Below are 24,998 nucleotides of genomic sequence, written 5' to 3' on the forward strand. Positions count from 1 at the left end.
ATGCATCAGAATTTAAGAGTAGTGTTTGGTTTCAGTGTTCTGCAGCTTGTGAGTGTATGACCATTATGTGCAAATGTTTTTTTCCAGAGACAGAAGAGATGGTTATCATTATGACTGATGGCATGCAGACTGACAGGCTCTGTGATGTTGCAGCTTCATGAAAAAGGAGGTGCTTAGTTTTAATGCCCTTCAATCAATAGGGTAAAGGCCTGGTCACGCCTGCAGATAGAGCGGTGAAATTGAGCAGCAAAGTCAGTTGATTCCAAAGGAATTGCTGACTTCGCTCAGCAATCAGTGGGTTTCCTCACAAGGGCAAATCCCTTCATACACCGAACAAACTTGATGACACATAAAGTTTAGAAAAACTTTGAGTAATTGTGAAATTTATGTGACTTTCTTAAAATTTATTCCACCCTTGATTAAAAAAAACTATGACATTTTTTTAAATGAAAAGACATGTGTTACCTCTGACCATGATATATAGCATTATTGATGACCCAACATTTTTTAACTGTATCAGTGTTTTTATAGTAAAGAGAGAGGTTAATTACTTTTAGATTTTTTTAAATTTACTGGAGCAGTAGATTCACAGGTGATACATTGGCAAAACATTAACTGTGCACAACTTAATTGCATTTGCATTTTTTCCCAAAAACAAAAAATGCTAATTGAGGCAGACACTACAAAGGAAACTCAGATCAATAAATAGACCTTAAAATAAATAAAGAGGACACAAATATATGTGATACAGTGACTCACCCAGAGTGTACCGTTTTTGTATTTATGACTGCTTTAATTGACTGTTCACAATCTGCTTTTAAAATATATTTGTTCTTCCTTCTGGGTATTGACGGATGAATTAGACAGTTATTTTAGGACAGACTCTGAAATTGGATTGGCCGTCTGTGGGAGATTTCCTGTTCCATTAAGACAGGTCAGCCATCGGACTCTTCAGTAAGACATCTGTCTTATTTGTGTTTTCCTGTCTGCATTAATCAGCTTGAGGGTATTACTTGCTTTTTATGGCAGAAAATAAACAGTACAAATGAAGTTTCATAACAGGAGAGTGGCAACACTTGCAGAGTTGCACATTGCTGTCAAGGCTCATGCTGTCACCCAAACGTGTCCGATGAATGCTGCAGTACTAGCTGAAAGTGAACATTTGGATCACAGAGCTGATTTTCTTAAGGGCCTTGGGCATTTTTCCAGGAACTCTCTGGCTCCTAAGGGACCTGGGCTCTGCAGCATGAAAAGGGCGGTCTCAAGGGAACTGGATGTGTTTAAGGAACTCTGCATGTCTGCTGCCTCCACCCACTTTAAGGCTGCCCTCCTTAGGTCAACAGCGGCTCCGCTTTCAAGGCTGTTTGACCAACATGTCTCTGCATTCGCAAGTTGGCACCTCCTGATTTAAGGAACTCTGCTTTTGCATATTTGCTTGAGATGGAGGATTTAAGACGACCTTGTTGATCAGTCTCAGAACTCAGGGTTGCTAGGCGGAGTACATGACCCATGAAAGTAAGGAGTGACTCAGAGCTCAGAATTTGTCTGCAGATTTGGGCAAGAGAAATATGTTACTTTACTCCATTTTTAAAAGCTGTGCAATACAGTCCGGTGAAGCCAGTGGAATTAAAAATTTAATTAAAATCGCATATTGCATATGAGAGCATGAGGGTGGGAATGGATGTTTGTATCTGTGTGTGCCTGTTTGTCTGTGTCCATATGTCAGGTCGGGTATCAGACGCCACCTCTCTGGGGACATCCCAGGTCCTCCAAGGTATGGAGGCCTATCTCCCCCACCACTTCCCCTACCAGTGGCAGACGCACTCAGACATCGGTGCGTTGGTGGTTCTTTGTGTCCGGGGATGGGCGTCCAGGTACACACCGGCTCACTCCTTGGTGGCTGCTTATCGGGGCCTGGAGCCTGGGGCTCGCTCGGGCCAATTCGGGAGTGGGGTGCCCTCGGCCTCTCGGCCTGGGGCTCGGTCACTCTGGCACAGCTGGTAGCTCACGGGCACGTCACTGCAACCCCTCCTGGCTTCTGCTCCGCGGCTGCTGAGTGACCCCTCATCTGGGACTCTCGTCAGCTCTTTCTGGGATAGTGGCGCGGCTGCCCCTCTGTTGGTCTTCCTTGGTCTCTTGTGTCTGAGGGCCTCTGGATGTCTGGAGTTTTGATCTCCTCCATACCTGCTTCATGCCCTGGTGGACGGGGCTGTGGCTCCCCACACCCTCTAGCAGATCATTACATGAAGGAACCTTTTAAATACAAGCGCGTTCATGCTCACAGGTGTACACATGGGTGCTCACACACACAAACTACACCCTTTTGGCTCCTACCTCAAAGCACACTGTGCGCTGTGGATCTTACGTGCTGCACAATAATGTTTAATATTTAGTATTTACAGTTATATTCCCATAGATCATCGTGATGTTGTTTATTCTATTGGTCTCGTTTTCTTCTGCTTGTTTTCTTTTTTCATTCTCAACAGGTGAAATTAAAAAAGTATCTACTGTTAGAAAGAAAAAAAAAATGACATTAAAATCGAAATATCCAAGGAACCACAAGTAAGCCAGCAGTCGTTGACATAGTACTGTGGGGATTTTAAGTTTTCTGAAAGAGTCTGAAAACCTGCATTCTCTTTAGTAGCCAGCAGTGGGTGACTCCCCTGGTTGCAGAAATACTTCCAGTTGTATAGTTTTTTTTTCCTTCTTACTAGTAGTTTTATTTGAGCACATAAAGCCCATACCCAGTGCAAAGTTGCCATTACCCTGCCATTGTCCTTTAGATTAAGGTTTTGATGTTAAGTAATGCAACAATTGTTATATGTTTTATATTTAAAAAAAATAAAAATAAAAATCATGGCAGTCATCATGGTTCTATGGGTTTCATTGTGATGTTTACCAAGCACATAACAAACAATCCAATTCCAGCTTATGTCAACAATTTAAGAACATTTTCACATAATAAACTTCTGGTTGTGTAGTGAGGACTCCGCCTGTGTCCATTAATTCCTCATTTTCTTTTCTCAGTCTGCTTTTTCCTCGTTGCTTTTCTTTGACAGTATTATTAACAACATGTGGCTAAAATGTTGATATAGAAATCACTAGTTAGCTTTCTGATGGATGCATTTGGGCCACTGAACGAAGTTCGATTGCTAATGAGCAGATCTGATTAGGTGCACATGCACGCCTGACGTGGCACATTTGTTGCAAGGTATTTTTTAGGAAAAGCTTAGTCAGGCTGTAAGATCCTGAGAGGAGACAGCTGGGCGCTGATGTGTGCGTTTTGTCTTCCTCCTGAGAGGAAAGGATGGATTTAAAGGGCTTTATTCAGAGGGTAATCCTCTTGAACTCTGCTATGGCTTCCAGTTTAGCAGGAAACAGATGGGGGTATCTGGCCTTTGCTTAGAAACTCAAATGGTAAAGAAAGCTTGTAATGCTCTCTCTACCTTTGCACTGAATACAGACATTCAAAAGTGAGAGCTTAGCTGGGCATAAAAATGACATTGCAGTCATTAATTTTGGACATTTGCATCTACAACATCAGGTGTTAAAGGTAGTATTTGTTCAAGTCACTGCTCAGTTTTATAAGGCATTGTACAGTCTTTATTTCCACACACTTGCTGCTATGCTTTACAAGTTATGAACTGTCCTTTGGTGTGTTTTATGTGATGTCCATCACCTACACCTTGCTGCAGATTGTCCTGTTGCTTTGATGGAACATGGACAAATAGTGGATGTAAACTTTAGACATGAGCTATAAATCCTAACCATAGCAAAAATATGGATAATACCAGCTGACAGGGAAAGTAGAGATTTATGAGATACTTTACTTTTTAAACCCAGTCCCACATTTATCTAAAAAGATGTGTATTTTATGTATGTTAAAAAAAGACATTATTGTGTCATACAGGTAGGTTCAAGGTTATTTGGGCAGTGAAATTTCTTATTTTTTTTGTAATTTTGGGTCTGTACACCAGCACAGCAGATTTAAGATTACATTAAACTTTCATCTTTAATGCAAATGGTTTACAAATTTTTTTTTTTGCATTAACTGTTTAGGAATTACAGCTATTTTTATGTATAGTTCCACATTTTCAGAGGCCCAAAAATAATTGAGCAAACTAACATCATTTTATGAATAATTGTTGTTTTTAATAATTAGATAGAAACCCTTTTAATTTGTTCTGGACTTCTGCCTGAGGTCTAGCTCCCATCACCAAATCTTCCCTTGAGAAGCTCTGCAAGCCTTCCCTGCAGTAACCTTCAGTTGCTGCTTGTTTGTTGGTCTCACTGCCTTCAGTTTTAGCTTCAGCTGAAAGTCCTGCTCTGTGAGGTGCTGGTTACTGTAACTGGGTGCTGTCCAAACAGTTTGGCAGCTTTTGGCTGAACCTGAGCAGGTTGTACAGGTCAGTACACTTGTACACTTCAGAAAACTTCACATCATCAATAAACTAGTGGCCCAGTTCCTCTGGAAGCCATACATGCCCATCCCATAACACTGCCTCCCCCATGTTTGAAAGATGGTGTGGTACACAGCAAATCCAGCATGTCCAAATTAACACTGTCAGATTTGATTTCAACACTATTAAAGTGTCTATATGGGTCCACACCAGAGAGTGTTAATTTAACTCTTTTTGGAGAGTTGGTACGTTAACTCTGATTTAGTGTTAAACACCAAATCTGTCTGGAGTTGATAATTTAACACTTACTAATGCTAACTAGGTGTTAAGAGTTTATATATTAACTCTCAAAGAGTATTTTAGTTTAACTACGTAAGAGTTATCTTCTAATTAATTCTAAAAAGCGGGAATTTTACTGTTCTGAACTTCTAGAAATTTCTTTTGGAAATAAACATTTACTAAAAAGACGCAATGGTTTTTGAAAAACATTTATTCTGAACTGTGCACCACAATTTCAAAACATTTTCTGAAAGATGTAACAGTGTACATGTTCTCACTTTCATTAGAATGTTGTTTATCAAAAGGTCTGACATAGGTGAGCTGGTAAATGCAAATAACAGCATTCTTATCACTTATTTCTTCAATACAATATGCATGTCCTTCATTCATCACTTTGTGGAACTTCAACGCACTTCTGCTCTCCCCCATATTCCATCTTCACAAGCATATCGTATGTGGAGAAATTAGTTGACACTAATTAATGGCACAAATAATCCGGTAATCAATTGCAGCACAGTAAAAAAAAAAGGAATCCTTTTTGAGCCGTTACTTGTGTAAAGTATTTTCCCAAAAGACAAGGACACAGACAACAGGTAATACTGAACTAAATGTAAAACCTCAACCTTTTTCATGTTTACCTAAACCGTGTGCACAAAACTCTGGAGGGATCTACATGCTAACGTAGAACCCAGTCAGGACATCTGCTACTGCTGTTTGCTCGTTTTTTTATGGGAGATCGTTTTCAGGCTTCAAGTAGCACCATTATACCAACATTTCACATTCTAGACATTGTTTTAGGTGTATTTGACCAAAAATTTGACTGAAAATTCACATGCAAGCTTTTTTTCAAGGCTGTGGTATTTGCCCTGCAAACAATACCTTTCAGCTAGCTAAAACAGAATATTATGCTATCACCGAGCAACATGGCTAATGCCTGTTGTGATTGGGTCCATTCTGTATATTTTGTGGATATACATGGCTCATTGGTCTAGGGGTACAAGTGGTCACGGGTTCAAATCCCAGACAAGCCTAGCTGAAACTGAGGTAAAATTCTACCTCTCTACCCTGAACAGCTGTAGAAACAAAGATCCTGATAATGGTGTTGTTGGTGAATTAAACTGGGAAAGATAGAAAAAAAGGACTGCTGTTCTTGTAAAACCTTAACTTGGTCTAAATTCAAATTTTTATGTAAAATATCATAAATTTAAACGCTACAGAAACCAGAAACAATGAGCTGAGTAAAGTGAGTCTGAATAAAATTTCTGAAATGTAGGAAATGTTACTTCATTTAAAAATAAAAAGGATGTCAACAATTAATTTTTGTGTATTTTGTGTATTATGTACAGATATAATGTAAAGTGCGCTCAATTTTTGTAAAATTAAAAAAAAAAAAAAAAAACCTACAAAACCAAAGAAAGTACCTTACATAAGCCTTATTATGTCCTGCTAAATTAAGCACATGCAAAGGGATTATAAATATTGTGGTGCAGGTCTTATTGGTCTAGGGGTGTAATGAGCACCCCATGGAACAGCCAGAAGTGAATCCTGTGTAGAGTCTGTGGAAAACTCTTCCCTCGGCTGTCGAGTATTTTCACAGACACCCAAACAGGAAAAAAATACAATGAGCAGCAGAAACATAAATGTCTTTTCTCTTCACTTTCATGTGGTCAGCTTTATGGCACTTGGAGCAAACTTGTGTTAACATGAAGTGCTCACATAGGATTGATCATGACTATTCGTAATGAAAATTCTACTAAAAGAGGAAACCCCTAGTGTTCACCATACTCAAGGTACTTCTGGAGAGTTTCAGTATTTCCCTCACTATGCCAAGTTGACACATTTTACCTTTTGCTTTTCTTACATGGACTCAAATTCATGCACATGCACTCGTTCATACATGCACACACATTCAAGCTTAAATTTCTGCAAGATTTTCCATCCATCAGTGTTACACCTGCAAGCGCAAGGCAGAAGCCATAAATACACTTCCCATTTACACTCTGTGTACTTTTAGAACCATTTAAGAAACCCTTCACTTTTACTTTTCAGAGGGAGGAAACACTTTAGTGGTCTGCAGGGTGGCCTTTATAAAATGCAGGAAAAGACTGTTACACCTGCCATGGGCTTAACAGAAACCCACTCCTATTTATCAAAGTTCACGGTCGGTCCCGTTAGCCTATAATTATCTGCCATGTGTGGAGTTCTGAAATGAACGCGTGAGCTTTAACTCCACACAGACATCTCTGACCTTTGCCATCACATTCCTGCCTCAGACTTGTTAACTGTCTCCCTGTCCTTTGTTTATTGAGACTAACAGTTTAGCTTGACTGAAGCAAATGTCTAACCACACAGGCTTTTGATGCACTGTGTACATTCTCCAAAATTTACAGGCATTTTAGTAGCTGTTCTCCCCCCCTAAACCCAGTGAACACGTGCTAACCTTGTGTCAGTCAAAGTGTTTATGCTTCCCTTCATTTCAGTGGATTCTTTGATTGATTTTTTTTTCTTTTGTTTTTCCGAAACCACACAGGTAATTACAGCTCCTCAGTCAGTCCACTGTCTGAAACAACTTGTTTTGGAGCTTTTTAAAACATACTTTTGGGGCAACGCCAGTCTTCTAATCCAGATTATTTTAAGAGGCATGTTTTAGAGACACATTTAAAACATGATGCAGGTTACTGGTATGTGCTGCTGCTTATATCAGTGATGAAACAAACATGGACGTATTGGAATTGAGTTAAATAGCAGCACAGACTTCCAGCAATCATCCGGCGCGCTTTGTTTTCTTTTTAGAACAGGCCACTTTCAGCCCTTTTCAGTTTTTGCTCGTGTGTGTTCTAGAAGGACTTTTTGTGTATTCACCCACAGCTGAGAATAGTCCTTAGCAAATAAGCATTTTTGTCCAGTTTGAGCGATGTGTAGTTAAAAATTCAGCCGGTTTCACAGATGCTTGTTAAAAATTGTTTCTTAAAAAGCAAACTGTAAAGTGCAGACAGTCATTTTTGAGGACATCTACCAAGGTTTAGTGAGGATCAGGGTGTGGCGTGGTTTTCAGACACAGCTTAGGTCACATTTCTCTAAGAGCAGGCCTTTGTTTCAGGATGCAAGGTTTTCTAATATTGCTGGTGTTTCCACTTGATTGCTGATGCTTATAGAATTTATATGGAAAAGGATGACTTCCCTGGCCATTTTGAACAATGGGTGCAGTGATGCAAGTAGCCTTGCTTCCTCAGAATCAGGAAAGGTATTCCTGTGAAGTGTGTTTCCAGTATCCAGCAGGTTTAGGTTTACACTGAGACCTACATCACTTTCCCTTTCTGAAACCCTAGACCATTTATATGCCAACTCCATATGGAGTTTAAATGATGATCATGCTCTAAAACAGACACACATGCATACACAGACTGCTTGCTTTTTCTAAGACATGCATAGATAAGAAAGAGGAGTCAGATGGGAGGTAAGAGAGAAATTATGAGTGAGGAGGAGGAATGTTTCTAATATTTTTAAAGGAGCCTAGAGTTACAGGGAAAAGGTCATCAGTAGAGTATAAGGGGTCATTATTTGTGTTGGCCAAGAACCAGTCAGTGCACACCTCAATCCAAATTTATGGTTGCTGTATGATTTGCAGTTAAAATGCACAGAGTGAGCAAAAACACACATGCATGCACACGGTGGCATGAATGAATGCATTCATTTAGCCCTTCACTCCTTCTTTCTCTTTTCCTTCTTTCATCCTTCATCATTCACACACTTACGCACTTACAGTGATGTAAAATATACACAAGAACACCATCACACACCTCTACAGTGCCCCACAGGTTGTTGGCTGTGTACTGCTAGATGCTAAAGACTGCACTATGAAAGGGTATTAACACTTGTTTTTGTTCTCTTTTTCCACCAATTCCTTTCCAGCTCTAATATTTAAGATCAAAGCTACAGACTACTGTTGAAGTTATAGTGATTAATGCCATAAAGCTTGGAAAAAAAGCTAAATCAGAGAAAGAATGCAGGGCTCACACATTATGTATACGTGTTAGTGAGCCTGCCTAATTTTTTAGCTTATTGTCTTCAGTGTAAGTACCATAGGGACAACAGCCAAAGCAAGCTAACAGATTAACATTTAGCAGGATGTCTGCTGAAAATGACTGAAAGAAAGTTACATAAAACTATAGTTTACAAAATGCAAAATACAAAATATAGATACATCTTGTCACGTTCCTGGGTCTGTTGACCCAGCGTTTTAAGCTTTAGTTTTTTTTTAATGTTGATGTTTAAGTTCATTACGTTAGCTAAGTTCATTTGTTTATTAGATTCCTCTTGTGTTTTCTTCCCCTGTATTTAAGTTTCCTTCACCCTTTATGTGTTTCATGCTGCGTGTCTTATGTTATCACATTCGTGTTGTTATGTCTGCTTTCCATTCTGTTTCCTGTTTTATTGTGAAAGTCCTTGTCCTATGTGCAGTGTGTCTAGTTTTGCTTCCCCCTGTCTTGTTAGGTGTGATCTGTCCCAGCTGTGGTCCCACCTGTTCCCCATCCCCTCATTATCTCTCTGTGTACTTAAGTCCTCTGTCCTCCTTTGTTCAGTGTCAGGTTGTCTGTTGGGCTCCATGCTCCATGCTCCATGCTCCATGCTCCATGCTCCATGCTCCATGCTCCATGCTCCATGCTCCATGCTCCATGCTCCATGCTCCATGCTCCATGCTCCATGCTCCATGCTCCATGCTCCATGCTCCATGCTCCATGCTCCATGCAGCTTTGTATCTATGCTAAGTTTCATGTTCTGTGTTTTTCATGTTTATTTTTAGTTTCGCCAGTTTAGATTATTGTTTATTCTCATCTTTGTTTGCCCCATGTATTATTTTGTGTTTCTCTATCAGCCATATTAAACGGCTTGCTTTTTGTTAACTCAAGTTATTTCCGCTTATCTTGGTGTCTGCATTTTGGGCCCTTTTTCGTCATCCATACAGTCTGCCTCCCACAGACTGTGACAGAATGACCTGACCATGTTGGACCCAGCGGACATTTATTTCAGTGACTTTTTTTGAATTTAAGATTCGTGTTCCTCAACTTCGTGGACTTTGGATTATTTCCTGTGCAGGGAAGCAGGAGGAGGAGAAGGAGGCTATTCGGGCTCAGCTGACCCAGATAGCCACAGCTAACCCAAGATTTTTGGATTTTTTTGCCTGAGGATATAAATAACTCTGAAACCCTAGACCATTTATGTGCCAACTCCATATGGAGTTTAAATGATGATCATGCTCTAAAACAGACACACATGCATACACAGACTGCTTGCTTTTTCTAAGACATGCATAGATAAGAAAGAGGAGTCCGATGGGAGGTAAGAGAGAAATTATGAGTGAGGAGGAGGAACGTTTCTAATATTTTTAAAGGAGCCTAGAGTTTGGATTTTTATATCAAAATTAAGTTCTGTCCATGAAGAGAATAAAAAGGGCCTTCTATCAATGTCACACATACTCATTTTGCTGTACAAATTCTCACATGGGTGCTCTTAAGACGGTCCTGGGTTTGAATCCACTGGCTGGCTGGGGTCCTTCTGTGTGTGGTGTTTGCATTTTCTCCCAATGCTTGCGTGTGTTCTATCCCATTTCCTCCCACAGCCCAAACACATGCATGGGTTAGATTAACTGATTATTCTAAATTGGCTGTAAATGTAAGTGTGAGTGTGAATGGTTGTCTGCCTCTCTGTGTTAACCCTAAAATAGACTGGTGACCTGTCCAGGTTGTATCACGCCCTTTGCCCCATGACAGCCTAAGGATGCTTTTGCCACTAGCAAGCAGAAGTTTGATGAGTTCAGTTCTGCTTACAGCTCAGCTTATTATAAAATTTCTTTCTTTTTTCCTACGTGGCAGCACCAGAGAGAGGCTGAGCTGAGTGTGTCGGTGGTGGTGGTGGTTAGCTTTGCTGTTATATAACGATCCTGGTCGGCTGGCTGATCACAGACTTGAATAGCTGCGACTACTGGCCCATTACATCCAGTGAGCCAGTCACTCCACCAGCCAAACGCTGGCTGCCCCAGCACTCTGCCTTTGACCTCATAAAACAGCAGCCGTGCCCCCTACGTTCTTTCTTTCTTTTCCCGCTCTTTTCCTTGTTTTTGTCACTTTTCCTTGTTTTTCTAATCTTTGGATTCTATCTGCTAATCCCAGCTATGATAACAATGGGATAAATCTGTCATTCCACTGCGATATCCACTGTCTTACGCCCACCAGCTGTTTTCACAGCGTCTAGACATACATGCCGCTATTGATTAAACAAGAGGATGGCACGGTGCGCTGCTGGACAATGACGACGTCATGCGGCGTGGTTCTTCTCTTGTGGCGAGATTAAACTGACTCACTGCTCATGTTTTTGTGCCTCAAAACCAGGTCTTAGGACAGTTTTGAGTGTGGTGTGTGTGCTTGTGAAGTACGCACAAAACCCTGTGCACATTGTCTGCACAAGCTGTACGTGCTTATGATGATTTTACTTAAATTTGCATTAAAAATCACCATTTCTTTATAGTGTGTGTGTATGTGTGTGTTTCTAAACACTGCAACTGTGATGGAGGAAAAGGAGGCGTATGACTCAGTCTTTCCCTCAGCTGTTAGCCAGAGTCTCCCCCGGTGTGGGTCACAGTCAGCCAACCGAATGAACTCATCAGGACGCTTCCCGTGATAGCAAGTTTCTAATTCAGTTTCAGCTGACTCTTGATATTTACCAGTCTCCTGCATGTGTTTTGGAGTCTGAATGGGATTACTCGGCACGTCTGGGGCACATATTGTATTCAGGTTCAGGAATTGAGATGTCTACGTGGGTATTTCTTAAGCTTCAAGGCAACTTTTTTTTTTTTTTTTTATGCAAGGAAAAGAAACATTGTTTTTGGCTTAGCAGACACATTGACATAGTTAACTAAGGTCCTACTTGCTTACTGTAGGCTGCACATCTAACTGTATGAGTCTAAGCTGCATTGTGGGGCGCACACGTGGCAGTAATAGAGGGGTAGAGTAGATGGTGCTGGTGGTGGTGTTTATGGGAACAACCTCAGCAGTCCTCTGTTCCCTGTTTGGTCAGCTGCAGCGAGATCGCTGGTCTGAGGAGCTCTGACATCACCAGCCGAAGTGAATCCAGATCCACTGGTCTATGGTGTAATAGCGGTGTGGGTGAACTTAACCGCTGTAGATGACTTTCTCACAGTGCCGTTTAATGTTACGCAAATGTTACCCCTCTCTGCAGTTTTATTTCAAAGTCAACTTTTGTATTGCCAGCCATCAAAAAGGGTGTCTCCTTTTTGCCAGGATAAAGTTTTTCTGCTCTTTGCTTTCCAAGTTGTGAAATATATCCTACCACTCTTGCCCACTCACTCACTAAAATGCTAGCAGGGTTCAGGGAAGCAAACCATCCAGCCCAGAACTCTCTAAAAGGAGTTCTGTAAAGGAAACCAGACAAGTTATTGAATGCTTTTCTCGCATTAAAATCATAATTTAGAGAATTTGAAATTAGTCGATTTGATATTAATATGAGTAAATGCAAATGCGTTTTTTAAATAATGATGTTGTTTATTACAGGACAAAAGCTATCCAAACCTACCTGACCCCTTTTTAAGTAATTGTAAGTAAGTAATTGTCCCCCTTGTGAAGTATTTGATTATTTCATTTTTTAGTAAGCTAAATTCAAATAGGATCAGTTAGGTTTGGATAGCTTTTTTCCCTTGATAAATAAAATCATAATTTAAAAACTGCATTTTGTGATCTTAACCATCTAAGTGTAACAAATAAGAAAACTCAAAAGGGCCAAATACTTTTTAACAGCACTGTAGTCTCTGAGACAGAGACTTTTAAAATGATTTGAAACTCTACTTTTCAATGACTTGTGGCAAATGAAATGTTATTGACATGTTTAAAATAGCTCCAGTATTTATTTTATTAAAGGGTCAAATAGTGCCAAAACATCAAACCTTTGAGGATCCTGAATACATGCAATTAAAAGATTACTTGATTCCCAGCCCTAGCCTCAGATTAGAGACTTACTGTACTTATGACTTGCAAATCAAGCTTACTTTGCCTCACAGTTTTCTTTTAAAGACATGCATTAACACCCCATAAACCTCTTTGCCTTTATAGCTTTACAGTGTATATGATGTGGTTTACCTGTTATTATGTACAAACCCTTTTCTGCCCTATTTTTTTCGCTCTACATTTGCAGTTCTCATAAATACTGCTGAATCATTAGTTGCAACAGCAAGAAAAACATTTTTTTTTAAAGGCAGAAAAAAGGATGCAACAGATGGATGAGAGGATATATCACCATACACCACCTTCATCCAGCAGTTTATGTGCTAAACATGTTGTACATGAAGGCCATGTTGTGTATTGCCTTGGCTCTCCCACACTCCCTCTCCCACACAGCCCTGAATAGAGAAGTGCTCTGTGACCACACACATCTCTGCCAGGTCTTATCTCAGTGCCAAACATTTGAGCCCTTTCCCTGTCGAAGGCCTGTGGGCTTTTGTCCCCCTGTCTGATCTGTGATTGTGGTTGAGAGAGGCTCAATGGGGAAAGGCCTCCGTTTCGTGCTAGGCTCTGGTCACTTTCAATAGGGGCTGTCTCTGCAGGAGAAACATTGAAGCTCAGGGGCACAATAAGAAATGGAGAAAAATGAAACTCAGTCTGTGTGGCTGGCTATTATTTAAAAATAAAATGTGCATCTATGATATTAAATGCAGCCCATTCCCTTTTTTCTTATCTGTGAATCTTACACGTTGATTCAATATGTCTTTGTGTGCAATTACATAATTCTGAAGTTTTCTCAGGAAGGGAGTATTGTGGTTTAATTCTTTAGTTTTTGTTTGTCAGCACATTGACAAAATTGCCCCCATAGACCAGTTATGTAGTCTTACAGTAAAATACAAGCCCTATTTTTGATCCAAAAGAAAGAAAAATAAGGATGGTAAGGAAAGGTGATAGAAAATAATATATATTTTTTTACCTTCATTATACATATATTTATGTGTTTGTTTAAAGTCACATGTATATATTCCAAAGATATTTGTACTTTAGTATGCTATAGATCAGACATCTATTCATTTATTTTCTGCTGTTTATCTGGAGCTGGGTCATTGGAGCATCTCTCCAGTATCTGCCCTGGGGCCTTCTCCCGGAGGCACATGCTCAGAATACCTCACCTGGGAGGCAGCCAGGAGACATCCTTGATGTTGAACCACCTCAGCTGCTTATACTCTGAGTCCCTCCGAAATGACTGCACTACTCATCCCATCTCTAAGGGAAAACCCTGGTGCCCTCTCGAGAAAGCTCATTTCCACCGCTTGTATCTGCAATTTCAGTACCTGTCACTCCTTCTTTTGGCTGCTTCTTTTAGGTGTCGGTACTCGCTACAGCCTGACAGCTTCATATTTGACAAAAATGCCACCAAAAACAATAACACCACAGGCATGGTTGTGAGATTGTGTTCCGCTACACTGAAATATGGGAAAGAGCTGGTGGCACTAAGCTGTTACTCAAGCAGTCACATTACTAAAAATGCAGCTTTAACCTGTAATGCAAGTTAAATAAGAGAGTTAAAAAGTCTCCCACATGTACAGATGTCAGGAGGGAGAATTGTTTTTCCTTGTTTGTTTGTTTTTCTGATGTTGTTTTTTGGGTTGCTTCCTCGGTGGACTTGGTTTTTCAGCTCACATTACAGCTAGATAATACAGAGCTCAATTCCTACATGATTATCTGACTTGGTGGATGTGATGGAAGGCTTTGATTTGTTATGTTCTGTTCACTTCAGCAGCCAGAACTCAGTTTCCCCAAAATGAACTACAACATTGCATTTACATTATTAATTATATCACATTGTTTCTTTGCGTAACATAACTGGATCTGATGTTTGTTTATACCTCGGAATATAAGTTAGTTCAAATCAAGTTATCCTTGATGACTCTGTTAAGCTTTAAAATGCTTCGCCTGTCCCAGCAGATACAGCCCTTTTATCAGCCCCATGAGGAAACAGTTGTTTCATATCACACTGCATTGAATGCATGACAATCATATACTTGTTTCACTCATGTTTGTAATTTGTCATCGTGTGCAGGAAATTCCAACATACAGCATTCACTGCATGCTTTTCACAGTGAAATATCAGTGTGAGAAAGTGTTTCTGGACCGTGTTATTGTTGGGATAAGAAGCCCTCTCCTCTCGTGACATTAAAGAATTTCTACATGAAGGAATACTTGAAGGCTGTATTGAAGGGAGTGGCTTTACTGTCAACCTTACAAGCTCAATGTTAGACTGAACTCTGTGTGGTATTGGCCGAAGGAAATTAAAAGGCTGAGACAGCAGAATGTTTAGGTTTCTAAATCTTCATGCTGAAAAGTTGCACCAAACCCACCCTTTGAACTCCATAGGAAGAACAGAAAGGCATTTTATCAGCTTCAAAGGACTTGTACTTTCATCTCTGTTGTTTAGCCTTCTGGCATCTAATTAGATGTTTCCTCTATCCACTGAGTGTTTAGGGGTGGGCATGGCACCAGTCCAAGGTTAAGAGCTGGCACTGCCCAGTGGGTAGATTACAGGTTAAGGTTGCTACTGCGGCTTCTGGAACATGAGGCTGCGGGCATCACATGTGTTGGCACAGGGTGCGGGCACTTCAGATGTGGTTAGGGCCATGTGGAAGCTTTCTAGGGTTTATCCCGCCCAGCCCAGTTTAGGGCTCCCGAACAGCAGCAGTGAAACTCAGAAACCTGTGTTTAGACAAACAAACATAGAGATGGTTTGTGTGTATACACAAGTGTCTACGTTTGTCACTGTACTTTCGTTTTAAAGAATATAAACCAAGAAAATATAGTGAAGACGAATGTTGATATTTGTTCTATTAAGAATATGTGGATCTTTTGTTAGCATGCTGCTTCATTTAGTTTGAGACTTTCTTACATAATTAACTGAGCTATATATGTGAGTGACGGTTGGAATTCTTCTGCAAACTTTTGGTTGGAATAAAGGAGAGCAATGGTCCACATTTTTCTCCATGTGCAGCTATCTTAACTTTTCAGTTGTTAGATGAAAGCTCAGGCCACCATTCCTTAAATGTATTTACCCTGGCTCGTGTTGAGAGAATGGTCTTCTTTATACATTATTAGGTCGATCGACAAGCATGTTGAGGGAAAGACAAACAAGACACCAGGACTGAAGAGATTGGCAGTTCTTTTTACATGCTAACATGGGCGGTGCAGAGTCAATATTCAAGTCATAAGTCAAAAAGATGTCAAATCTGGTGTTAGTGGTTTCCATGCTTTGCCCTGCCAAACTCTCTGAACCATGTACTGCTAATCTTTCTTACCATAAAGCCATCTTATGCACCCCACCCCTGCACTCTTCTTCTGTCGTCCCAAGTGGCTAGGTCTGACCCGGCCACTAGGTTTTATCTTTAATCATGAAATGATTCTGGAGCACAGTGTTTCCCCCTCTGGACTGCTTAGCTGCTCGATCCTTTGTCAGGGATGTTAATTGGTCATTTAAGGCGAGACTTAGTGGATGGTATCTGTTTCACATGTGACACTGGTTGCCTCTGAACCATGTCGGTAATTATTCTTAATGAAGCGTGGCACTGGGCAAGAGCTGTGATATATTGTACAGTGTAAATTCAATATTTGCTTTTTTCTGGTGTATTTTTCTTTTTCTGTTCTTTTCTCTTTAGACCCTGAGACCTAAAGCGAACTGATTAAGACATTATGCGATTCTTTACTTAAAGAAACATGTCCAACACTGATGTCTCTCAGGTCACAGAGTTCACTTGCAGAGCAACGACAGAGCAACACCAGGCTAAAGGTGCATATTTTTGAGTATGAACAAAAATGATTCCTGGCAATAAAAAATCTGTCTCCTAAAACATTCTTCTAATCAGTTAAATTTTCTTGGCACATTGCATGGAAGGAAATAAAACATCACCAGCAAGGAGTTAACAGTGTGAACATCACATTTTTGTTGTATAAAGTGGTTTGAGTGCTCAGGTAGAGTAGAAAAGTGCTATATAAGAACCAGTCCAGTTAGTGTATGCATGATTCCTGCATTTGTCTGACTGGATGGCATTCTCTGAGCCATGAGCCATTCTCCTTCCTTAAATGTTTAAGTAAGCAGAATTTTTATCTCACTTTAAAATTATATTTGATGACCTACTTTTTTATATTTAATTTTATTATCCACCTTAGTAAAGTACACCATGCACATCTGACTGCAAAGTTTCCTTCCACACTATTATATCTCTGTCTCTTGTTTCCCTGTCTGCTAACCAGACGAGATGTGGCGGTCTCAACTGCTGTTTCAGCCTGAACCATGCTGAAGTAGTCTTCCAGTAGGTGGACAACTGGTTCATGTGCTGCTTTACAAAGCTCACCAAGGCAGCAGAGCAGAGTAAGGCAAACATTTATCCTATCCCTCCCTGAGCCTGGTTCTGCTACAGGTTTCTTCCTGTTAAAAGGGAGTTTTCCTTCCCACTGTTGCCAAGTGCGGGCTCATAGGTGACTGTTCCATTATTGGGGCTTTTCTCTGTATTATTTTTGGCTCTGTGATATAAATAAAACTCAAATGAATTGAACTGGAATAAGTATGCCCATTATAAGCTTGCTGGCTGCCATCGACAGCTGCAGTTCAGTGGAGATACATGCACCAGATTCAACACAAGATAAATGGCCTGGCCTGCATTTGTATAGCGCTTTACTCAGTCCCCAAGGACCCCAAAGCGCTTTACACTACATTCAGTCATTCACACACACATTGGCAATGGCAAGCTACATTGTAGCCACAGCTGCCCTGGGGTGCACTGACAGAGGCGAGGCTGCCGGATACTGGCGCCACCGGGCCCTCTGACCACCACCAGTAGGCAACATGGGGTTAGTATCTTGCCCAAGGATATTTGACATGCAGCCAGGAGGCAGCCTGGGATCGAACTACCGACCTTCTGATTAGCGGCTGACCTGCTCTGCCACCTGAGCTACAGCCACCCACAGACTATAAGCACAACTGCTCTGTTACTTTCTAACATTGGAAGTGCATGCAGGAATGGAGTGCATCCTTTATTAATGTCCATAGTGGTTAGCATTGCTCGTACTAAAGGAACAATCAGCTTATTTTAGCATGTAAAAAAAGTTCTTTTGAAGTACCAAAAATAAGTGCCGCTGGGTTTAAGTGCACTAATATGTTGGCTCTTTAAAGTACAGTCTCATGACTGATGCGTATCTGTTGTAAAGTGAGGTAAAAATAGAACATGCATATCGTAAATAACCTGAAATGAACAACAGCAGAAATGTTCTCAGTCAGGACAAGTTTTGGGCGTGTTTGATTGAGTCATTAAGCAGCCAAAAACATCACTCGGTTAGCATGCAAATGCTGTTTTAAAACCCCTCCTGCACATACAATCTGACAGTGTGAGTGAAAGTGAAATCTAATGAGTCTGAGAGCTGTGAAAGCACTGTGAAAGTAGGACGTAAGCGCACAATTGGGCAGGCTAATTATAGAGCTACATGTGTGCAAATCTGCTCAGTTAATCTGTGCAAGAAAACCATTTCTCCCAAAGGAAGTGTAAGCCAGGGCAAATAAAGCGTGTTTCTACTAATTAAAGGCTCCCGTTTGTCTGTTTATGTGGGTGTGTGTTGAGTGTTTTTTAACTTTAGTGTTCAAATGTGAGTTGTGTCTAAAGCAGCCAGTCCCCAGAGGACACCAGTGTGTGCTGCAGCCAGTGAATCTCAGCTAATGGAGGAACATTGTGAGGAATCTGATTTTATAGGCTCATATTAAGCTCATTTTGCCGTGTGTATTTTAAGACTCTCGCATAGTCTGCTGCTGCAGACATGTCCAGCTGCTGCTCCAAACTCACATAGAGTCTGATGAGAACAGCTGGCTCTCTGAAAAATAGAAAATCTCTTTTGATAATTGGGGAAGGTTGTAATTCAGAACTGCTTCTGTCCTTTTGAGGTCTGTTAAGTACAGGCTACACAGAGCCTCGGCTAACGACGGACGGACTGGGGTGCATAATTCAGTATCTCAAATGACTGATGCCTTGTTTTTCCCTGAGTCAAGTTTAGATTTAGTACTGTCACTAAAAAAAAGAAAACAGATTTATGAGACTTCATGTTTACATGCTGTTAACTTATGTAGTTACATACAGTAATTCCTGCTTGCTGGTAGGTAATTAAGAAAACACAAAATCCTTTTCTTTCAGATCTCCCGCCAAAAAGGGCAATGGCGTCTCTTTGCTTGTTTCTTTCGCCTCATTACCCAGAATCATTTAGATTAAATCTAAAACCAACAGTTTGGAAACCATCTGCTTTTTTATTCAAATAATGCAAAGCTAATTTGAAGCGTGTCTGTGGTCAGCACTGATGGTTCACGTGACGTCAAAATTGCAGAATTTTATTATTCTGTGTCTCATGCTTTGCTGCTTTTCTTTAGCAGTGGGTCCTGTGATATAGTGCCTTTTTTTAACAACTTCAGAACCATTTTAACACAACCAGAAACATAAATGTGCCAGAGGTTTGGCAGGGTTGCATGTAAATGGTTGGTGGCCCGGGGATGGAAACCAGCACAGGGACGTTTACAGCCGGGCTTCGCTTCTGTCTTACTAGTCAGCAACAGTAGCTGGCGTGCTGAAGCTGAGGTTTCACCGGGTCGCTGCACTTTTATGGATTGAAAATGCTCGACGTATCATGCCTCACTTGCAGAGAATAGTCAAAGCTGTTCCAGTCTTAAACATGGGCTTGATGCTTGTTATGGGTTTTTTGGGGACAGCCATGCTTTCAGAGGAGCTGAAGTATCCAAAGTACCCCACCTCTTTCTACTGTCACTTTAAGATGCATTACTTCTCCTGAGTGTGATCAGTCTCTTCTTTGTATGCTCCACTCATGCATATTTTTTCCAGTATTCCAGTTCAGGTCAGGGGGTGAACAAGATAAAAGCCAACGCAGAGGTCAAAGTTGAAACAGGTCATTAGCCTGAGCCCCGTTATGTACGTGGCTTTGTCGGTAAATGTTGACATCACACCAGAATGTGAGTTAGCAGCAGCATATCTGAGAGCGAGAAGCCCGTCTGAGAGCAAGCAGTCAGCCGGAGCTGAGGACAAGTTTAACCCACCTTAACACAAATAAGTGGTGAATGTGTTCCATAAAATATTCATTTATTCACATTTCACAGCAGTATTGCAACACAAACCATGATGATTAGTGCTGCTTTAATTTCAGGACATGCAGAAAAACACAGATAATTCTATCATTTAAAGAAAGTAATTAAGGTTGAACCAATCGATCTACACTCATCTGCTGTTTCAAATGTAATCCATTTCAGTTTTTCGGTGCTGCAGAAAGCTGCCTCTGCCTCATACACACAGGTTCCCCAGAGTGAGCTCTCTTTTGGATTAGGAACTGCCGTCACAGATCATAGCTAAATATCTTAATCCAAAACTAGAAACAGAGACCATGGCATAAAATGTTTTTATATACACAGTATTGTTGTTTAGGGTCAACAGTAACAGTGTAACAGACACGCACAGTGACTGATAAGTAAATGTTATTGGAAAAGTTGCTGAGGGTAATGAAAAGTGACAGAGGAGCTGAGTCAGACATGAAGCTGACACATAGGGATGCACTCAGACTGATGCATGAGTGTGGGTCTAAATGGTTCTTATGATTCATTTAGAAAATGCCAAAAATGCCTACCTGCCATTAACGGAGAGTCAGATACTAAGAGCTCAGTAAAACAGACTTTTGCATTCCTGTATGCTTACTATACCAGATAGTTTGGGACTCACAGTCAGTGGTTTCACCCAGTCTGAAGGTCATGTGTGTGTTATTATGATGGCAGACAGTGGATTTTGATTGTGTGTTTATTTTGTGCCTGTGTGTTTGTAGGGCATGGCTTTCTCCCTGGAGGAGCGTCTCCAGGTGGGGATCCACGGCCTGCTGCCTCCCTGCTTCGCCAGTCAGGACATGCAGCTGCTGCGAGTGCTCAAGAACTATGACATGAAGAGAGATGACCTGGACAGGTGAGACTGGCACAGTCTAACACAGATGGGAAATCTCTTCACAGTCAAGCTGCAATGACTTACCCACCTTATCTTCTATCAGCTTCGAATCAGCAGCCCATGAAGGGTTGAATTTCAGCTAATCCTCCTAGTGCACGCAGAGAGTTCCACATCTGGAAGCCTTCAAGACACGAAAGGGATTAGTGATCTGCCCCTCTAAAGTCCACATCCATCTCCTAACGCCATAGATGTTACCTAACAAACCTGCACGCTATTCTCCCCAGCTCTCCTGCCACCTCTTCTTGTTGTCATACCCTCCATGTGGTCCAAATGAAAAGTGCAGACAGTTTTACATGCTTCATTAGACTCAATGCTGTTACCATTGTGCAATGAAAGTGCCATTTGCAAACATTTCAGTTCGAGCTCTTTGATCAGTCAAAGTCATCGTCTGGTTTACGGTTTTGAATTATCTGCAGCGCGCTGAATAATATGTGTTTGTGAAGCTGCCCCTTGCTCTAGTTAGCTGTCACTATAATGCTTGTGAGACAGGATTCAGGGTCAGCAGGAATTACTGTAGATAGCTTCTTGACAGCCTCTTCATTTTTCACCATAGCAACAGTGCAGCGTCAGCATATAAAAACAGTTATTACAAGCCTGACATTGCCATTCCCATGCCCTATCGGTGTCATTTACAATCTCTCCGGGACTTGAGCGTCTTCCAAACTATGAGTTTTGCTCTCGTAGATCACAGACTGCTATTTGCCTGTCGTTGCTCGAGCATGCTGTGTTTACATACAGTCTGTCCTGTGACTCTGAATCCTTCTTTGGTGTTTAACGCTAGACGTTGTCATTCATTTTTTTATTGAGCATAACTCAAAATGTCATCTTCCCATACTATTTTAATCCCACGTGTGGAATTTGTCTTGGTTTTGAATATTTTGAAAAAAGAGAAACGGCACTGTGAGCACATGCGTTTGCCATTTGAGATGATGGAGCGACTCGAATGCTTGCTGTGACTGCACCGTCAACACAGGAAATGGATGTTCAAAGCCTTCGCCAAGCACAATACTGCAGGACATAAAATGGTACAGCTGAAGGGGAACTTCACATCCAGTGATGTTGTTAAAAGGCATTAATAGATTTAAAATGAGCCAAGGCTGAGCAGAGCTTGTTGATCACTCATGCTAAGACAGATAAAGGAAGAGATAGATGAGGTCCTAAGTCAGCTGCCCTACTAGGTTGACTTTAAAGGAAACAATGCATCCAATAAGTCAGCAGGGATACTGCTTTATAAAGCAGTGTATACTGTAAATATTGCTGTTTCCTGGGTGTGGGAGTGTGCTCCCTTTTAAGGTTAAAAATGGAGAAAGAATTTTTTCTTAACATTTGCCTGCATCAAATCAAACCATATCACCCCACAGGAAATTATTAGGATTTTATATGGAGACGTAACTAGTTGTGTGGTTTTGTTTGATGGTTTGATGACTGACAATCACAATTGAAGTCATTAAAATGTTGAAGAAAAATGTAAAATGTCTATTATTGTGCTCAACTGAAGCCACGTGTCGACACAGTTTCCACCTTTTTTCTCAGTCGTGCCCTTCTTTGTGTTTCGGGATCTCCGTTTACTCATGAAGACCAGTTTACTTTCAGATCTTTTACTTTTCTCTCAGCCCACCAAAGAAAGAAAGGATTATATTGTGAAAATGACCAAATGTGATGATCACATCTCACTTTTGCCTCTCTTTAAATTCCACACACAATGAAACATACATGGAAATTCAGTGTATAAGGCAAAAGCAGAGTTTGTAGAGTTCTAATGAACTTGAGAGTCAATATTTTGCATGAACTTTATTCAACATCTGAACTCTCTGAGGCAGCTTTCTTGTCATTTCTTTAAGTAGTCTTGAGGAATAGTTCACCGGGCTTCTTGAAGGACATTTAAAACTCTTCATTAGCTGCTTTTTGTTCTGTTCTCTGTCAAGATCCAACACTGCTTTAATAATGTCGAGCTCCGGGCTCTGGGGAGGCCCATCCATGACTGACAGTGCTCCATTGTGTGTTTTTCTACCCAGGTATGCTCTTACTGCAGGGCCAGTGGGTTTGTGTTGCTGAAAACTGGATGAGATGAGATGATGAGATAGCCTTTATTTCTCAGTTGCAGGTCTTTTGCCCACAACCGAGATGACAGACCTTGCCGACCGTACATACAATACACAAACATCACATTGGGGAGACAGGTCAGGCTAGGTAGCGAGGAAAAAAAACATTGAAATGTGTAACACAGAAGGATAATACAGGAATGCACAGATATCAACACACCATACCACAATAAACACAGACAGCAACATGGGAAAGTGTTCCAGTGTGTACATCTGATCTGGGAACGCTGCAATCTTTCGACTGCGCCTCCAACTGACCCGATGTCCACATCAGAGGGGAGGTAAGCGTTGGAGGTGGCGTTGGATCCAGGGTAGGGAGGGTGATGCGTCAGTGAGTGCTTATCAGTATCAGTATATGTATGTGTGTGCGTGTCCATAGTTCAGCTGAGACAGTGTCCTTCGCCCTGCCAGGCTAAGTAAACAGTCTTCCAGCCAACCCAGGTGGCCTTGCATGGAATGGGAAGCAACAGACTAAACACAGTCGTTATCAGGGTGTTTTGTTCAGCTCCGGCCTTGCAGCTGGCGCCAAAGGGGTATCCGCATAAGTGATGGTATTTTTTACTTTAGTGCGAACAGCTCATATGAATTTCAAAGCAGTTCTACAGTCCAACACTGGTCTCTCAATCTCCCGTTGGAGAGCTGCGAGCTTCGCCATACTTGCGTTCTGTGATGTTGTCATTTCTTGTGCTCAAGGAGCCAATTTCTGAGAACTCACGGCAGTGTGCCTCCCCGAGATGTCATCCAATTTGCCCAGAGATGTTATTCTGGGCTAGCCCTTTCGAGATGTATCCAGTCTGCAGTCAGAGATCTTATTCTGAGTATTCACAGCAGCCGTAGCCTCTCCAAGATCTTATCCGTGCTGACTCAATGAGCCCATTTTGAGAAACTCACGCCTCTCCCATCGTTCCAATCCCAGCGGGCAGCCTTGTGGGGGTTTGAACAGCCGGTTCCTCCTTCTTAATTCTTCGATAAGTCAGGGCCAAGCCAGCTCCGATCAGCCAGAACCCTGTTACCATGGTTCCGAATAGGTAGATATCTTCAGCACTCAGGCTCACCCAAGCCCAAACTTCTCGTTGAGAAAGGGGTGTCAGTTGCATTTAGGGACCAGTTGATCCAATCCATAATTCCTCTTTTAGGTTTTAGAGAACAGACTGTGAGAGAGTGTTCCAGGGAAAAAACACGAGACTAGACAAGGACATAAGCAGGGAAGATAAGGGAGAGGAGAAAAAGTGTGTCCGCCTCCTCCGAGAACCAAAGAAGAAGAGCCAATCAGACATTTTCTAGAAAGCTTTCTAGAAAAGAATAATAATAGTAATGATAATGATAATAACTTTATTGACTCCAGAGGGAAATTTATATGTCTGACACAGCTTATCTGCTATTTGCATGAAACTGAAAAACCTGATGGGTGTGAATGATTTTCTGTAACTCTAAAAACTAATTTACATAGCTTTAATCTCAGCCATTGCTTAAATTTTCTTTTAAAAGGAAATCTTTTAATTTCCTTTTTTACAAGTCCATAATTTACTCTCTACTTTTCCCCCTGGCACTGATGTGGGTTCTGTACTGTTCCATAGCAGCTTTTGAAGGTAAAAATAAATATTCACATGTTATCAGCAAATGACATTACTAACGGCTATTTATATGACTATAAAAACATTTCAGTGTCTTTTAAGTGTGGACCACAGACTGTGTCAGCACACCTGCCAATTAATGAATTGCAGTTGGTAACCTCTGGGTACCAACCGGTCACCCATCATGCAACACCCTCAGGCTGTGGGTGACTTGCTTTAAATTGCAAGGCGATAAAGCAAGTCACCTGGTGGGAAGCAACCTGTCTTCAGTTAGTCAAGGTCAAATTGGACTGACTGCAATCATTCTCAAACAGATTGGTGAAAGGTTGCCAATGTTTCAACCAGTCTGCTGAGCAGAAAGTCATTTTGCAGGTAAATCACTGTCTTACAGAATCTGTCACTATTTATGGAGGAATTTCTGTTTCAAATCTGTGAGCTTTTACATGAAAGTCTATTGGAATCAGCTCTTCTGGAATTGCAGCTTTTGACACTTCCAAGTTCTCTTCATTTTTCAGCCCTAGAGGTTGCCATTAGTATAGACTAGAACAAACCATTCACAACTGTTTTGTCA

At 41.1% G+C, this 24,998-nt stretch overlaps 1 protein-coding gene across 1 annotated transcript in view; it reads left to right on the forward strand.

Moving 5' to 3' along the window:
• The window catches only part of me1 (malic enzyme 1, NADP(+)-dependent, cytosolic), an 80,323-nt gene that overhangs the window by 8,251 nt on the left and 47,074 nt on the right, over window positions 1–24,998 (forward strand). The window contains exon 2 of the mRNA XM_084943136.1: window positions 20,579–20,712. Coding sequence (XP_084799262.1) covers window positions 20,579–20,712 — 134 coding nt within the window. The remainder of the gene's footprint in view (window positions 1–20,578; window positions 20,713–24,998) is intronic.

This window comes from Perissodus microlepis, chromosome 11 (assembly GCF_051167445.1).
Source record: "Perissodus microlepis isolate ML-2025 ecotype Zambia chromosome 11, ASM5116744v1, whole genome shotgun sequence".
In the NCBI taxonomy this organism is placed as follows: domain Eukaryota; kingdom Metazoa; phylum Chordata; class Actinopteri; order Cichliformes; family Cichlidae; genus Perissodus; species Perissodus microlepis.